The sequence below is a fragment of the Pararge aegeria genome, chromosome 1 (genome assembly GCF_905163445.1).
Source record: "Pararge aegeria chromosome 1, ilParAegt1.1, whole genome shotgun sequence".
In the NCBI taxonomy this organism is placed as follows: domain Eukaryota; kingdom Metazoa; phylum Arthropoda; class Insecta; order Lepidoptera; family Nymphalidae; genus Pararge; species Pararge aegeria.
The window spans coordinates 17,887,381-17,904,400 of record NC_053180.1 but is presented as its reverse complement, the minus strand read 5'-3'; the positions used below and the strand labels follow the sequence as shown (position 1 = coordinate 17,904,400).

Genomic DNA, 17,020 nt, shown 5'->3' with positions numbered 1-17,020 from the left:
AAACACTGTATGTAATTGATTTTTATTTTTTTGTTTCTTTCAGTTTCGTTCCAAGTTACATTCTATGGTCTTTCACAAATGTCAAAACGGGCCTATTATATTTTTCCGACTATAATAGTTAACACTTCGGCATGTCTATCGTGGGGCCCGAGCTCGATCGCTGGTTACGAACTTCTTAAGTCTTCGGAGTTATGCAGTGCGTTTTTAATTTAAACAAATATCACTTGATTATCGTGTTGTGCTTGAAAACATCGTGAGGAAACCTTCATGGCTCAAAGGCGTGTGAAGTATACAAATCCAATGGTGGTGTAATATATTCTATACTCTGTCCATTTTGTGAGGAAACCCTTGCTTTGTAGTGGGCCGGTAATAGGTTGGGGATGATTATAAACATAATAGCAATAAAAAGTTAAAGTGGCTAAATCAGTCAGACACCTACAACGGATGGCATAAACCAGTGGAATTAGGCCTAGTTAGTTACTTTGGTTTTAAGCATAGATTATATAGGAAAGTTTGACGGCCAATTGGAGTAGTGGACAGTGACCCTGCTGAGTCCAAGGCCGTGGGTTCGAATCCCACGATAGGAAAATGTTTGTGTGATGAACATAATTGTTTTTCAGTGTCTGGGTGATATATGTATATTATAAGTATTTATGTTTATTATTCATAAAATATTCATCAGTCATCATAGTACCCATAACACAAGATACGCTTACTTTGGGGCTAGATGGCGATGGGTGTATTGTCGAAGTGTATATATATTTTTTTATTTATTAACCGATACTTGAGAATATGAACTTAACTTGATGTAGTTTTATTAATACGGAACTTAAAGGTTTTAACCAAATATTACAATTTCGCCGAAATACTAAATGCAACTATTCAAAGGACGATATTATCGGATTGTTCTTGAGCCTAATATATGTTCCTATAAAGAAAATTACTTTTCTGCTACATTAACCTTTTATTAATAACACAAGTACATCAGCTATTTATTTATGATGATGCATGAAATTTATTTTCAGACTACCCGACCAAGCAGACGTCGTCAAGCCCGATAAAGCAGAGCCACCTGCCGATCCCATTGAAAAAAAATCCCATTGATAAAAAAACCACAACCGTTTAAGAGAATTTACGTGACAAGCACGCGTACAGAAGAATTATACTATAAATTAAGAAATTAAACAAGAATTGAAATTTTAAATACCGCGATTATACTTAGCCCAATTCTTTAAATCTATATCCGCACAAATCATTAGTTCGTATAATAATGTCTCTATGGTAGTCCAATAGTTACAATTTTCCAAAATCTTACCAATACTTCTTTACGGATGCGAATCCTGGCTAACCTCTACTAGTTGGAGAGCTACTTAGGTAGAAGAATAAGAAAGTCTTACCTGCGCTTTGTCATGCTTGTCTCTGAACCGATCGGCGTCGAGTTGGGCAGTGTCTCGTTCTTTCTGCAGTCTTGCTGCTTGACCGAGGGCTTTGTCGAGCTGTGACTGTAGCGACTCGAAGTCATAGGCCGACTTCTCTCGATCAACTTGCAACTGTTGATAAAACAAATAATTAAGAAATAAATTGAAGTCGAACTGACAGCCTCCAGTCTGTAACTCAAAGTACTCTATCATCTTTAACTAAAGAGATAAGCTCTTGTTGCTGTAGTCCTTTCTAACTTTAACTGTTCATGACTTTCTCTTTCACCTCTTTATATAAAACCCACCTTCGATTTATTTGCGCCACAAAATCCAGTCTCGGTCGTCTTCTCCCTTACTTTTCCCTTTGTAGCTATTAAATGGAAACCAAGTACTCTAGCATTATAAAAAAATGCATGAATGAATAAAATACATTATATCAGAAAAACTACATTACAATATTTTTCATTAAGTTTTTTCCCAATTCTTTACACTCCTATTTTTTACAGATGTTTATGTACTCACATTTTAAAGTATGGTGTGCCGTGTACTCTCCTTTTTATGTTTTCTTAAAATTTTACTATACAATTGTTTAATGGTAACGCGTATGAAATTGAAGATGAAATTTGAAGAAGAAGAATTTGTCATATATAAAGAAAAAATCGAGAGTTCATCAACATGTATAAATTCGACTTCATCGTCTAAAGATCCTCCTTCTTAAGTTGTTTTGTAATTTCTTTAAGAATGCTTACCTTTCTTACTTCAACAGCAGATTTATCCAACTTCTCTTGCAGTTTATCAATCTCTGAGTGCGCGGAATCCAATGATGCCTGGAGTTTGTCTTGCTGTAATTGTGCTTTGCCGAGAGTAGCTTGTGTCCTTTCCAGTTCTTCACGTGCTTTATCAAGTTCCGCTGTTGCCTTGTCACGTTCGGAGTGCAGACGACTTACAGAAGCTTGTACGCTTTGGGACAAAGAGTTCAAATTAGTTAAGTTAATTTTTCGAAATTCAACGAATATTCTAGTACTTGCAATATTGTAAGTGCTTTTTATGCTGCCATTATGATAAAATATTATAGCAGTGCGAATATGTTCAATGTAAATATATTTTGACCGCAAACTTAACGATGTATTTTTTAATTTCCTAAATTAGCAGCAAGCAAAATGAATTCTTAAATGTACGTTAATAAGAGATAGATCACAATACATAAGCTTACTACTTTCTTCTCTTTCAACTCATAAACAAAATTTACATAACTCATACAGTTAATATGGTTTTCTACATAGACATTCTAACTTCTCAACTATAATTTCATGCTCCGTTGTCTCCATGTTTATTATATACTTATACCATGTACTAACTCATTGATTGTGGATTAAAGCTAAACACCTAAATTAAAATCCAAAATCATAAGTAAATAATCTTTATAATTACCGATCGTATTCTTCCTTCAGACTATCTTGTTCAGTTTGTGCATTTTCAAGTTTCGCTTTGAGACGATAGACTTCACCCTGTGACTTTTCTAACTTATCCTGCAGCGCGCTGGCTTCGGACCTAGCTCTTTCAGCATCCGCTTGGGTTACTCTTAGTTCTGCAAGCGTTCTTCTTAACTCTGCAGCATTCTTATCAGCTTTCTCTTGAACTCGATCTAATTCTTGAGATGTGGTCAGTGTGCTTCTACCGAATGTTGTCTGCGATCTTTCTAGTTCGTGTTTTAAACGCTCATTCTCAAGTTCAAGTCTCGCCAAACGTTGTTTTGCCGCTTCCCAATCAGCGCCTGACCTACCAACTTCGCTAGCCGCTTTGTCCAATTCTGCCTTTGATTTTCCTAGCTCAGATTGTGAACTTTCTAATTTAGCTTCAAGTCGGTCTTTCTCAGCTTGAGCTCTTTCTAGCCTGGCGCCAAGTTTCTCAACTTCACTCTCAAGTGCGTGAAGCTTCATTTTATAATCTGCTATCTCTCTTTCATGCAGCTCTCTTTCTTCATTTTTCTCATGTTCAGCTCTATCTCTCTGTTCTCTAAGTTGTTGTATTTGTTTTTCTTTGTCACCAATTACTTCTTCAAGGGAGGAAAGTGCACCTTCAGATGAACAATGGTGCGCTTGCATTGCGTTTAGTCTAGCTCTCGCCATGTCTACTTGATTATCTTTTTCTTTGAGGAGGTCTTCAAGGTTTTCAATCTAAAAGAAGTTTGCAAAATGTAGTTACACACATTTAGAAAAAATATATGTTGTAAAAAAACAAAAAAAACGATAAATAAACATATTGTAAAACCAATTGAACAAAAAAAAAACATACATACCTTTTAAAAAATTGTAATATACCAAAACACCAAAAACTGATAATAAACATCACTAGCACTAAACAAAAAAAACACAAATTTAAAATGCAACATAAAATAACTCAATGAAATATAAGCAAACGACAATAGCAGAAAACTTATAGTGTTTTATGATATTCCTACTAAAATGCTGGCACTAATCAACAATTATTAATTAAATATCATCTTAATATTGTGTTACACAAAGTAATCCACGCATCTGGTGACTCAACGCATTCAGGCTCAACGATAAGCCATGATATCATCATCATCAACCTTTGAAAACATTTTGGAGATCTCTCAGGCATGTAGCTTATCCACCTCACAATGTTAATGATGAAGATGAAGCAAGTGTTATTTCATTAAATAACTTCGGTAAGTAAGAAGTGCGTGTCGGGGATCAATCTTGGTCTCGTCAATAGGAAAGCCTAGGCTACCTTTCGGGAGCACCTTGCCTGTGTAGCTACCAACTGGATAGCGTATTAACATGATAATATCTGTGAGTATTTTCAAAACCATTACGAATAAATAATTGGGATGTAAAAAAAATGGGTAAGGAGAACCATATGTATATATAATAAGGCTTACATTTAAAAATTAACATTATAATATAACAAAATTTTGTAAATAAACACATATTTATACCAAGGATAAAGCAGATGAAATACTAAATTAAAAAAAAAACATCAGTAATTCATGAAACTATTAATAAAACAACTAGAAACAATTTACGAATTCGCAAACAATTTTAACTAGTTAGCTTTTTGGCAACTGAAGGGTCAACCCTCGAATCAAAAAGTTTATCGAGTTTCCCATGGAATTTCCGTCAATTTAAATAGCATTTTAAAGCAACAAAATACCTCACTTTAATTGAATGCTTTCGCTTTTATTATGTTCTAGTTCATCAGGATTTCTTGTAGTTTAAGCGGAATTAACTTTCCGCATAAGGTTGAATTATTTTAAAAGTTTTAATTTAAACAATTCAGAACTCTTTCTGATAAATGGAATGTAAGGCGTACTTTGCCAATATATATTTTTTGCATTATCAAGCTAATACTCAACTAGGATTTCTTAAATATTTCAAAAAAGCACTGCATTTTTTCCACAGCAAAAAAATAACGTCAAATTTATAACACATTACAGGTACAACTACTTCGAAAGTTAGTTGATCAAGAAGCAACAATTTTTTTGTAATCTTGTTTAAGTACCATGAGTTTACAGGAAGAAAATTTAAGTGCATATCATTAATATTTACATAACTTCTATTTGATAACCAACTTATCTACAAAGACTCCTAGCTGATACTGCTATTTCCAGTGCAAGTAATTTTTACGGTCACCTACAATATCTGCCGCAGCATCCTTTCATTACCTTTCTCTGCAGCACGTTAATCTTCCGATCCTTGATCTCTGAGTGATCTCTAAGCTCCGCCAACTCGTGTGCGGCCGCGAGCACTGCTGCAGTCTTCTTCTCCACCATCCTGCTCTTTTCATCCAGACGTGCTTTCAGTTCTTCCACCTGTTATAGCATCATTAAATGTATCCTCAACTCTTTATTTTTTCCGCCCTATTTTTTTTCTTGTATTGTCTACACAGAAGACTCATAATATTTTTAGAGAGTCTGACAAATATTCGAGAGTGTTTATATTTGAGCAGATTGTTCAAATATTAGGAATATGCTAGAAAATACAAGGAAAAAGTAAGAGATGAAAAGGAAGCTCAAATAAATTTTTTTAGAAAAAAATTGTGATTTTATTGAATTTTTTTACAAAGTTGATGAGTTGCGTTTATTTTTCCAAAAAAAATGTATATCACGATTAACGAATTTGGTTAGGTAAATATTTGGTATATTATCCGATGTCCTCGAAATATCATTAACAATATGGCTCTCAAATTACGATGGGCACTGCAAACATAATAAATCAATCATACTCGTTCATCATACCGATATTAACAAACATTGGATTAATTTGTTGATTGTATTTATCTATATATTATAGTAATTAAATGCGTCTTATTGGTGTGTTAATTATGCACTCTCAGTACATAATTAACACACCTCTCGAGCATTTGTGGTGTTTGTGTATCAAGCCACTATAAGTTAATAGGTATGTCTTGAATACATCTAATTATAGAGTTTCAAGCCAAATCTTTACGAAGTAAAAACGTAATATACGGAATGTACGATATTCAAATTCACCATTGTCCGTTTTACCCTTTGCCGATTTAATACTCAAAAATCGTTGTTTGCGATTCGTGCAATCTCATAACTTTAAGTACGCTCGTAACAATACTGTAAAAACCAGGATTTTTCTAAGTATTATAAAATTTAGCTACATTAAATGTAATATATGTATTATAAGTTTTTATCTTACATCAGTCTGGAGCATGCTATAATGTTCCTCTTTGGCGCAAAGTGATTCTTTAAGGACGGCTATGTGTCGCTGATAGTCTTGATGCTGCTCCTCCAATGCCTTCATCTTCGCCGCCATCCCAAGGATCTCCTGGTCTCGTCTCTGAATCTCCAGACGAAACTCATCCAACTGCTCAATCACCATCCACCCGACAGGTTGTACATAATTAAATAAATCCAAACACCAAATTAGTTGGCACAAATATTCAATAACAATCAGTCCAGGAAATATAAAAATCTATCTACATAGGCAAATAGTAATGGCAAATATGATATTGATGTTGATTTAAATCTACATTCAGAAACGATTTTAACCATCAAAGAGAAGGAACGAGTTTATGTTAGTATCGATGATGAAGCAACGCAAGCTTATTAGTAAGTAATAATTTATAACGAAGAAATGTTTCCAGCATCTAACAATTTATGACATAAATGCCATGGAAGACATATTAGTTGTAATATCTTAAAATGTTTTCACATGCATATCACGTTTAGTAACACTCAGATAAAATTCAAAACTGTATCAATACACTTAAGAAAATATACAAAACGAACATATACAACTGGAAAACTTTCTTTTTGAACTAGCGCTAGGTTAGTATGGTAAAATTTAAGCATATATGAGAATCGATAGAAAGTTTTCCAGTGTGAAATTTCTAAAAGAGTCAAATTTCGACGATGTACGGGCGCCTATGATGTGATACATTTATCTACCGATAAAATGACAGAGACTGATGATGGCTACATGAAGAGGCCAGGACGTGTGAGCTAGACTAGTGATGGGTGACGCGGGACCAAGCTGCATACTGGACGATGAGTTGCGTTCAACACCAAAAGCGAAACATGATCAGGAATTCGACAAAAACGCACCCCAATTACTCGTTCGATGCATACGACCTCAACAGTCTTTTATTAACAGTCTCTAAATCATCAATTTGGTGTTAAAGTAAACGATCTCACACGCTTCGATAACCATAAAGTTCATATCTAAAATATCGCACCTAGGATTCTACTTAACAAAAATATTCGACTGTTCAAGAATATAATCTCTTATTTTAATTAAAAATAGCTCTAACAGTGAACAAGTTTACATAAAAATATTTCGAGTCGTCGACTCGGCTAAGATCGGTCTTAAAGCGATAAATTGACACGGGATCGTCGGCGGGGCGCGGCCGGGCAGCCGGCACGGCTCACAGGGTGGTGACGCTACAGTAGTAGGGCGGCCGGCACGAGCGGCCGGCGCGGGCGGTGGCGCGCGGCCGCGGCGGCGCGGTCATGCGCCCGTCCTTGGTGATGCGCACGTCGTTCAGCAGGAAACTTACTTGTCGCTTGAAGGGAGGGTCGGCCTTATCGTATAGCGAGGCGTGGCTGGGCGCGAGCGAGGGCGGCGGCGGCGAGCCGAGCGCGGCCAGCTCGCCTTCGAGCAGCGCGACCTGCCGCTCCAGCGTGGCGATGCGCGCCTCCTTGGTCTCCAGCACGGCGGTGAGCGTGGCGCCCGCCGAGCCGCCCGGCAGCCCCGCCGCCGCCAGCGCGCGCTCCAGCTGCACCTGCAGCGCCCGCAGCGTGTCCGCCGTCGCCTTGAGCTCCTGCCACACGCCAGTAGTCAGCCGCCCGCGCCCACACCCGCCCCACCACACACCTCACCGAGCCGCCACTACTCGACCACCACACTGGGGCTGCGCACCACCCACGGAGCACGCGCAGCCCCAGTCACAGGAGGCGGTACACAAAATTTAATGATTGCTCAAACTGAACCAATGAAATTTACACGAGACGGTCTTCGCTAGGGTTCATGTGACGGGGACATAATGAGCTAAACATGCAATGTCGTGAGTCAGTGTTCGTGTCGCTCTTCTGGTTTAAAAAATTTTGATGTGTTCTGGCCGAATCGGAGGGTTTAGATTTAAGATTGAGTCAAACTTGGTTTTTTGTATTGTAGGTCGACGTGTGGGTGGAGGATCGATAAGAGAATGAAAAAAGGTGCTCGGGGTTTTAAGCTCGAGGTGTACAGAGACCGTGAAGAGTAAGCGAGAGTCTGTCGAAGTTGAAAGAAGCCAGAGTAAAAGAGAAAGAGGTCGATTGTACACAAACAAGCGACGCGACAGAGACATCGGCTAGAGACAAATGAATGAAATGAAACTATCAAGAGCAACTCTAAGAGAAACAGTGATTTGATAAAGGTATCACAAAATAAAACGCCCATGTGATTATTAATATTTATACATAAATATGAGGAAGCAAAGTGACGTGCATACATACGACTAAGACACGGTGCAGGAATTATTTTATAAGGAACACGATAGACATTCTTTGGTTTACTAATAAACCGAAAAAAGTCCATTCTGGTTCAACATGCAATACGACATTCAAAACAACATCAACACAATAATTACCTGTTTTTGTGCCATTGCTTGCATTTGTTGAAACATCTGTCTTTCTTCTTCTTTACCTGGAAAAAGTCTAAGTTACGTATCCACTTCGTTAAAGCTAAATATAATTCAATGATTACATTCATAATTGATTTTCAATGCTCCTCAAACGTACCCATTCCTTTATTTTGTAGCATTTCCAGTAATTTCTTGATGCTTTCATCTCTTGCTTGTAACGTTTGCTTCTGTGTTTCAATCCTTAGTTCCAACTCCTGATAAAAACAAAATTTAGTTAATATTCATTCATTACAGCAACATTATATATCTTTATACTGTAAGACATAAAATCTCAGATCATAAAAGTAGCTTTGGTTCTCCCACGGATCTCTTCATTCTTGATTTAATCACGTAGGTAACATAGCTCTTTCCGTCGCCCGCTGATTAAACTCGAGCCTTCTTGGTATATGTACCTGATGCAGCGTTATGGTGAAGCGCGCTCATCTCCTAAAAACCTATTGACTGATGAATTGAAAGGAATTGGAAACAGCATCGCGGTTTGTAGATGGCCCCAGAATTAAAGCTTACGATGTCTCGCATATAGATGGTGTACTTACGTTCTTAAGCAGTGATTATATGTAGCTGTTTTTTTATTCAGGTGTGTATTAGCCAGAATGGTTGTCGAAGTTTCTTTACAGTTTTAGCCTAAAGGGTTCGAAGAAAATGGTAAAAACATCTTCCTAAGTGAGTGTGTGTAACTGGGACTTCGGCTTTGAAAAACGGAACGTTAGGAAGAAGAATCTGAGGTACGCGTAAGTCTGTGCGACCTCGAAGCTATGAGATATAAACGAAGTCCGGGCCACGTAAGAAACAAGGATTCTAGTCTTCGAGTGATTGAAAACTTTGTTTCCTGACCTTTATCGTTTCCCTTAGTATCGCTATCTCTCTCTGCAGGTGTTCATTCTCGCCATACAGCGCCTCAAGTTGTTGTTGTAGCTCGGGAGCGGGTTGTCGCAAGCGCAACCGGAGTTCTTCTTCCAGTTGTCGTACCAGCATCGCTTGTTTCTGTAAAAAAGTTAATGAATTTTTAAAGACCAATAATCTTTTGTTTTCTGGTAGAAATATAAGAAAACTAAAGATATATCATGCAAAGGAGAATTTTGTTCAGCAGGAAAATTAATGATTCACAAGAGATTGTCTAAACTTAGGTCACTGATATCCTTCGAATGCCGTAAATGATATGTATTAAACATGTAATTTTACACTCCTTACTGAAATATTGATCGTATCTTAAATTGTTGGAAGTAAAACTTTGCGGAATTGTAAATAGTTATGTTCTATTAAAAAACATTTTGGCAAAATTGCCCACATATTGCAAACATATCAAAAGTTCTTTCTGTAATTTATATCGCATTTGGCTTCTAACTTGTTTAATATACAAAAAATATTGGCCTTTGTGCTTTAAGCGTGGCACAGCCTCGTTATGATATTATTATGTTACGTTTAGTTTTATTTACAATTCTTTCATTATACATACATTTATTATGCATTAGCCATGTACCGTATTACAATTACCGCGTTTACCGCGTTTACTGGGAATTAATTATAGTTAATGAGATAAGCGCAGAAAACACAAAAACAAGTTAATCTTCTACATCACCATATTTTTATTATTTATCGATTTTAAACAAGTATACCCATAACATATTCATGCATACACCCCAAGCAAACTTTATAAATAATGTTTGAAGATTTTCTATTAAACGATCATTACGATATTTCTATAGACTTAACTGTGTTGAATTCAATATCACTGCCTGTATTTAATAATCAGATTAATTCAGTGTTCTGCGGATTTATTATTGCACTTAGTTGTCTTAAAAGTTCTCGGCGTCACAAGAGTCCTATACCAAAGAAACTCTCGTAAAAGAAGGTTAAATAACCCATTTTCAAGAACTGACTCTGGTAATAGCTTTTTTATGTTCCATGTTATTTGGGAAATGCGAATTTTTGGCGAAAATTCTTCAAGCTCTACGAACCGATTTGTATTCAAGTCTGAGGAAACATTTATGTTACGACGGCACTTGATACTTAAGAATATATGAATTTGTGTGAAGAACACTCAACGCGTTTAAGATTTCTTTTGAGCATAGTCTTCATCGAAATCGATTGTTCAAGGTCACACTCAGAGTTGATAGCGGAGTATAGCTTGAAAAAATATAGAAACAACCTATTAATATCTCAATGCTTAAACCTCCACTTTTCTGGTACTCATTTGAGACAGAATTAAGATTCACCAAACGAATCAACAAAGTGGTCTACTATTTCCTTTCTGTAATTGCCCCTAGAATTTTTCTTTGAGAAATAAATCGCCCGTAACAAAAATAGATTGCCCTCACACCTAAGACACTCTGCTGCAATTAATGTGGTTGGTGCAATAGTCCGGATTGGTGTCTTCCACTATCGGCTAAAATAAATCGTTTAACAGAAATAATCGCAGCTTTAATCGAGAGCTACAAATATGGTTTTAATCAGAAATGTTTTTTTCAACGTTTCTGATACGTACATGTGCCTTGATAACACCAAACAGATTATCCTGCTTTTCGCACAAATTAGCAAATTAAGCTTAATTTTCGTAATATATCATGGAATTCCGCAAAGTAATGCCGGTATTCTTCGGTCTTATGTTCTATCAAAGAACATTATTATATATATAGCCCACATATTGCAAACATATGCTGGGGCGTAAGTGGGAGGCTTGTACCAGCCAAATTGCCACCCTCACCTGCCCGTGGTGAACCCTGCCGTCTAACCGACGAGGCTCAGGCGACCGACAAGTGGCGGTATAGCCACTTCGAATTGGCTAGGCTGAACAAATGTCACAGACCGGTGTCGGGCAGTAGCAACGTCGGTGCGATCAGTCCTAGGCGTCTAGCCCTGCGATGACCAACCTGTCTGCCCAGCGTGGTCATTATCAGGCATAACATTAATGGGAAGGAGAAATAAAGGCCTATGCCAGCAGTGGACGTCTATCGGTTGATATGATGATGAGGATGAACGCCTGCGTCTATCCATTACCTACTAGCGTTACTTGTAATAGTTTCAAGCTGTAAACTCATTTGTTTTACTTTAACTACTAAGCTTAATGTAATTACACAGACGTGTGCATATTTGTAAACATTAATGCGACAACATACGATGCGTGATAAAGCATATTAAATTTGAATTTTATATGAGTTTCACCTTCATTCCGTCGAAATGGGTTATCTTGGGTGAGCTTGACCTTATCTTAACCGGACCAATCTTTGAGTGAGTTTTTCCTTACATTATTTTATTTTAACATCTCGTCTGGTCTTTTATTTACTATTAGATTCATAGTGTAATTAAAATGTTTCTATACAATCAACACAGAAGACAGAGAATTCGAATGAAAGTGGGCAAGATTTGTTTTCTTCTAAATTCCCTCAATAAAGGGGTTTCTAAATAAGACTTTGTATTTCTTTTTACAAATAAAAATTGAAAAATATATGTTACACTTTTAAGGAAAATAAAATCTTTAGTGTGCCATTTATGTGCATATCTTACTGGACGTTCGGGCAAGTACTATTTCGTACCCTGGATTTGAAGCTGACTTGTCATGATCTTGTTTCTTATACCTACAGTTAAATAAGAGTTTTTCGAATTAAGAATTTCCGCTTTAGGTAGGTATGCCAGAAAACCAGCTCACTAGGTAACCGGTGCAAATACTGGCAAACTGTTTCATTATTATTCATGCCAGCTTTCAAAATTTTTATTAATATTAGATAAAAGACTAAGCAGCTATCGCTGATGCGTCGATAATTTCTTGTGCTTCCTGTCTTTTTCATCTTTGTCCAGTCTATTGTTAAACTGATTCTGTGATATTGTCACTACATCCTCAGGCAGAATACTGTGTAGTTTCTTCGACACATAATAACATTATTAGTAGTAGTAGTAGAGTTTAATCCTACATATTATTCCTACCTAAATCTTACATATTATTCCTACTTTTCATATGCTAAGTTATTTGAAATTATGGTACCTGTGACTGACGAGGCATTGCATGTTCTCAAATATGCCGGCGCTTAAATACATGCCGACGTTTGTACAAATGTTTTCGAAAATTCACGTTTTACATTCTCGGAAACATGTAGGTACATGGGTATATCAAAGCGACGACAATGGAAAATATTTGTATGAAGCGGAATCCGCAATCACAGAGGACATGTTATATAAGGGAAAGCGATTTAACGACCGAAACAAAAAAAACACGTTCTAGATAAAGATAGTTAAACCTAATCTAAATATTCTACTTCATCCTGGTACATATGTCCATATACTAATATTATAAATGCTAAAGTGTGTTTGTTTGTTTGTATGGCCGGCCTCCACGCCCTAACCTAGCCACCAATAAATTTTATTTTTGGCATACTTTTATTAATTTTATTTTTGGCAGTTCTAAAAGATATGTAAAGAACCGTAATAAACGCGGGCAAAGTTTAGTATGTACCTTAATCAAAACTTCTAATTTAGATCCATACCCTTTTTGAAGTCTGTTAGACATAATTGCGCCTGTTTTGAGTTAAGAATAATTTTCCGCTTAATCTCCTTCACTAAAACCTCACGCCTATCGACCCTTCCACCCTCTCATTGTCCTATTTTCTTCCTTAATTACGCACGATAATCGATACTATCAAGGTCTACTTAATTTACAAATAAATGTCATTTATCATACCAACTTTTGCGAACTAGATACCTAAGATTATGTATACTTCGTTAGAATTTTTGTCATTAGGAAATTCATCAATTGTATAGTAACCTCGAGTTAATAAATGTGTTTTCACACATATATTAACTCTTATGCATATCGTCTGCGAAAGGTGCAGAAGTCATTTGTGGGATTGAGTATACGCTTTTATAATATGATTCCTAAGGTAATTTTGGACCTACCAATGCATAAGTTTAAAGAATGTGTTAAAACACATTTATTACAGCGAGGTTATTATACAATTGAGGAACTTTTTAATGACAAGGTTGCTTGGAAGCATACGGCTCCGCTTTCATCTCACAAGATAGAAAAATGAATTTTAAAATGTAAAATGTAAATTGTTGATATTGGAAAAGAGCAACTGCTGAGTTTCTTGAAGGCTTCTTCTCGGTAGAATCTGCCTTCCGAGCCGGTGGTAGAGTCACTACACACATACAGACTTGACGTTTTAAAAGTGCTTATATTAGGCCTACTTGAATTAAATGAATTTTGAATTTTGAAATATTAACTAAAAATTAATAACTAAAAATTTGAAATATAAACTCTTACTTATCTAAGTTATGTGCGTTTTAATAAATATTAATGTACCTTGCTTCAACGGTGAAGGAAAACATCGTAAGGAAACCTGCACGCCTGAGAGTACCCCACAGTGTTCTCAAAAGCGTGTCGAGTCCACCAATCCGCACTGGCCCAGCGTGGTTGACTACGGCCTAAGCCACATGCGGAAGTAGACCATGTAGTGGGCCGGTGATGGGTTGTTATGACACCGACACCACACCACAGGCTAGGTACCTGTGCACCTGTGCAGTGGTTATGTAGGACTCAACTTTACGCTGGTCTAGCTCGTCGCCTGGTAGCTGGGTCACAACCTGTGATCCAGCTATCTCGCTCTCGCAAACATACTTTTTAAATTTGAATTTGCAACCTGGCCAGCAAGCGTATACCTACTGACTCAACCCCACAGATTTAGAAAACTATATGCATATAACATTATATATGAATATGTATATGGAGCGAGGCATAAATACTTAGTATTTACTTAAATGGATAGTAATGAATCAAGTCTTTACGAACATACTAAAATTGTTAAGAAAAAACGTATCACACAAACAACCGAAAATCTTTGTCCTCATTCTGGTGTAGTTGGGTAAATATTAACGACTAGCTGTTGCTCACGGGTTCGTCAGCATTATTTTATTATAAAAAGTAGTTTACGGATCCATCCATCCATCCATCTGTCGATACAAACTTTCGCATTTTATATTTAGTAGGACAATATAACATTTTTTTCGTCTAACAACATTGACCTACTTAGTTAATGTATCTACTATCTGTTTTATTATTCTTTGGCTAGAAAAAACCGGTAGTAAAGATAGATTTAAAAGAGAGAATATAAAAAAATCCTACATTGACTACGAGGGAAACGGTGCGGCGGTGGTAACAATTATTGGTTCGGTCATTATGTTTATAGCGAAAGTAGGTAAGTAGATGATATAATAGCGTCTTTTTTAAAAGCGTTTAGCCGTTATCAAAATCCTAAATTTTAGTTAGCAAGTGGCAACAAAAATGCTATAAAAAAATCCTTATTCCTAAGGTAGGAAAGGACTTGTGCCGTTACTTGTACGCCACTAATTGAGCCGTCGTATTTTAGGAACATCGTAAAATCGATAAGTGACAATGGGACTGATACCGACACGAAAGGGGCGTGGGGGGAGGAAGTACGCGGTCCGGGGATCTGGCAGAGATAATCAGCTGCTTTGGCTCATTAGCTGTGATCGGAGTGGGTAGAATATAAATACTATATAACTAACTAACGATATTATGAAGTAATTTTTTTTTTTGTTTCAAATATGAATATAACTATATCTAAAGACTGCAACTGCTTCGGCCGATTAGCAGATGTTGGTACCTTGATATATTTAACTGGGTTTGTTGTATACAGCAGTGGCATGTCACCAAACGCATGAAATATAGGTATGTATGTACTTATTTATTTTTATGTAAAATATTAATTTAATATAAGCCAATCACTAAACCAACCCAATACCGGCCACCACAAGGCACGGGCTCCCACAATGAGAAGGGGTTAAGGCCGTAGTCCACCACGCTGGCCCAGTGTGGAGTGGTGGACTACACACACCTTTGAGAACATTATGAAGAACTCTCAGGTATGCAGGTTTCATCACGATATTTTCTTTTACTGTTAAAGCAAGTGATATTTTAATTTATTAAAGCGCACTTAACTTAAGTGTTGGGATTCGAACTCTGTCCCCCGAAAGTGAAGACGAACCCACTGGACTATCACCGCTACAAATAAGTGACTATTAGTTTATAATAATCAGCGGCTTGTGCCTAATAAGCAAGGAATTTTAAAACTGTCGTGACAACCACTACTCTAGATGATATTCTCAAAGGCGTTTGAAGTCTACCAATCCGCACTTGGCCAGCGTGGCTGACTACGGCCTAAACCCTTCTCATTCTGAGAGGAGCCCGCGCCTTTTTCTGGGCCGGTAATGAGATGATGAGGAGAAAGATAGTTTGTGATATTCCGCTTTTTGTTGGCTCATTAGCGGGGATCGGAATAGGTGAAATATAAATTAATTAAAGTTTGTAGTTTATAAAACCTATATAAACATTGAGTTTTGTGCTGCGACTACAGCGATGCTGGGTACACAGAAATAAGAACATACTGAATCCTCATTCAGGCATTAATAAATGAAGTGCACTGTGTACAAAAACAGTAAAAACGCCCAGCTCACGTCTCACTAACACCCTTGGAAAGTAGCTCCCAAACTTTTCCTATTTTATGGTAAACGTTTAGAACATTGTCAACTACTAAGTGGTATGTAGTGATTAGTCGCCTGTTTGCAAAACACTACTAAAGTGGAGTGGTTTTTGATGCTTCAATATTGGTCGTGTACACAGTTTTTTTATGTTCTTAATTCTGAGGGTGGTTACTACGTAGATATATTTTAAAATAAGCTTTCTTTGGAATTAGCCTCATATTTCTTTATGTTTTTCTTGTATCCTACACTTTCGCAGCGAGGAAATTACTAGGCAAGGAAAAGAGGGCCTTTGTTTGCGAGATTATTTCATTCAGTTTAAAGTAGGCGGGATTGCTTTTAAACCTGACCCAATTCGCTGTTGCTTACGGTATTTTGTTTCAAGGGACGTGATATTTAACTTGGCCACTTTACTCGAAACAACGTAGGTTGGTGCTAATGAGAAAAAGGATTTAAGTCAGGTAATATAATGCCTCGATTAGTGCTACCTACACTAATATTCAAAATGGGAGAACGAATGTATTTATGTAACCTCGTGTGTAGTTTTGCGCCCTAAAACTCGCGAAAGCCTTGTAGAGTTTTAGGGCGAAACCAAGGTAAAAACTAAGGTTTTTCATAATATTGAATGGTCAATTATATCGTCAGAATTTTTTTATACATTTGTACTTATGGTAACATAACACAAGAAAAGGTACGTTAGAATTCTTGTTTGCCATTTGCACTTAGTTGATTTGTCTACTACGAAAAATCATAAAGCAGATCAAGAAAGTATATTGCTAACACGAATGTGATACATCTTAGTTCAGGTTCGGGCAGGCTAGGCGTTATAATTTATCTCCGGCTACTATCTTATCTTACCAAAAGAAAACGTTTTTATTAAGTCGTATCGATTAAGCAAGGATCGCCTGTGAACTCATCCTTCGTAAATTATTTGCAAA

General features: G+C 36.9%; 1 protein-coding gene across 5 annotated transcripts in view; it reads right to left on the bottom strand.

Moving 5' to 3' along the window:
- LOC120623214 (plectin) overlaps positions 1-17,020 on the bottom strand; it is a 65,209-nt gene that overhangs the window by 19,550 nt on the left and 28,639 nt on the right. For 3 of the 5 annotated variants that reach the window (XM_039889113.1, XM_039889104.1, XM_039889133.1), the window contains exons 2-10: positions 9,429-9,578; positions 8,692-8,788; positions 8,541-8,596; positions 7,470-7,733; positions 6,110-6,277; positions 5,107-5,253; positions 2,850-3,595; positions 2,168-2,378; positions 1,398-1,550 (exon numbers count right to left, since the gene is read on the bottom strand). In XM_039889113.1, coding sequence (XP_039745047.1) covers positions 1,398-1,550; positions 2,168-2,378; positions 2,850-3,595; positions 5,107-5,253; positions 6,110-6,277; positions 7,470-7,733; positions 8,541-8,596; positions 8,692-8,788; positions 9,429-9,578 — 1,992 coding nt within the window. The remainder of the gene's footprint in view (positions 1-1,397; positions 1,551-2,167; positions 2,379-2,849; positions 3,596-5,106; positions 5,254-6,109; positions 6,278-7,469; positions 7,734-8,540; positions 8,597-8,691; positions 8,789-9,428; positions 9,579-17,020) is intronic. The other 2 variants (XM_039889122.1, XM_039889143.1) reach the window with 1 other exon arrangement.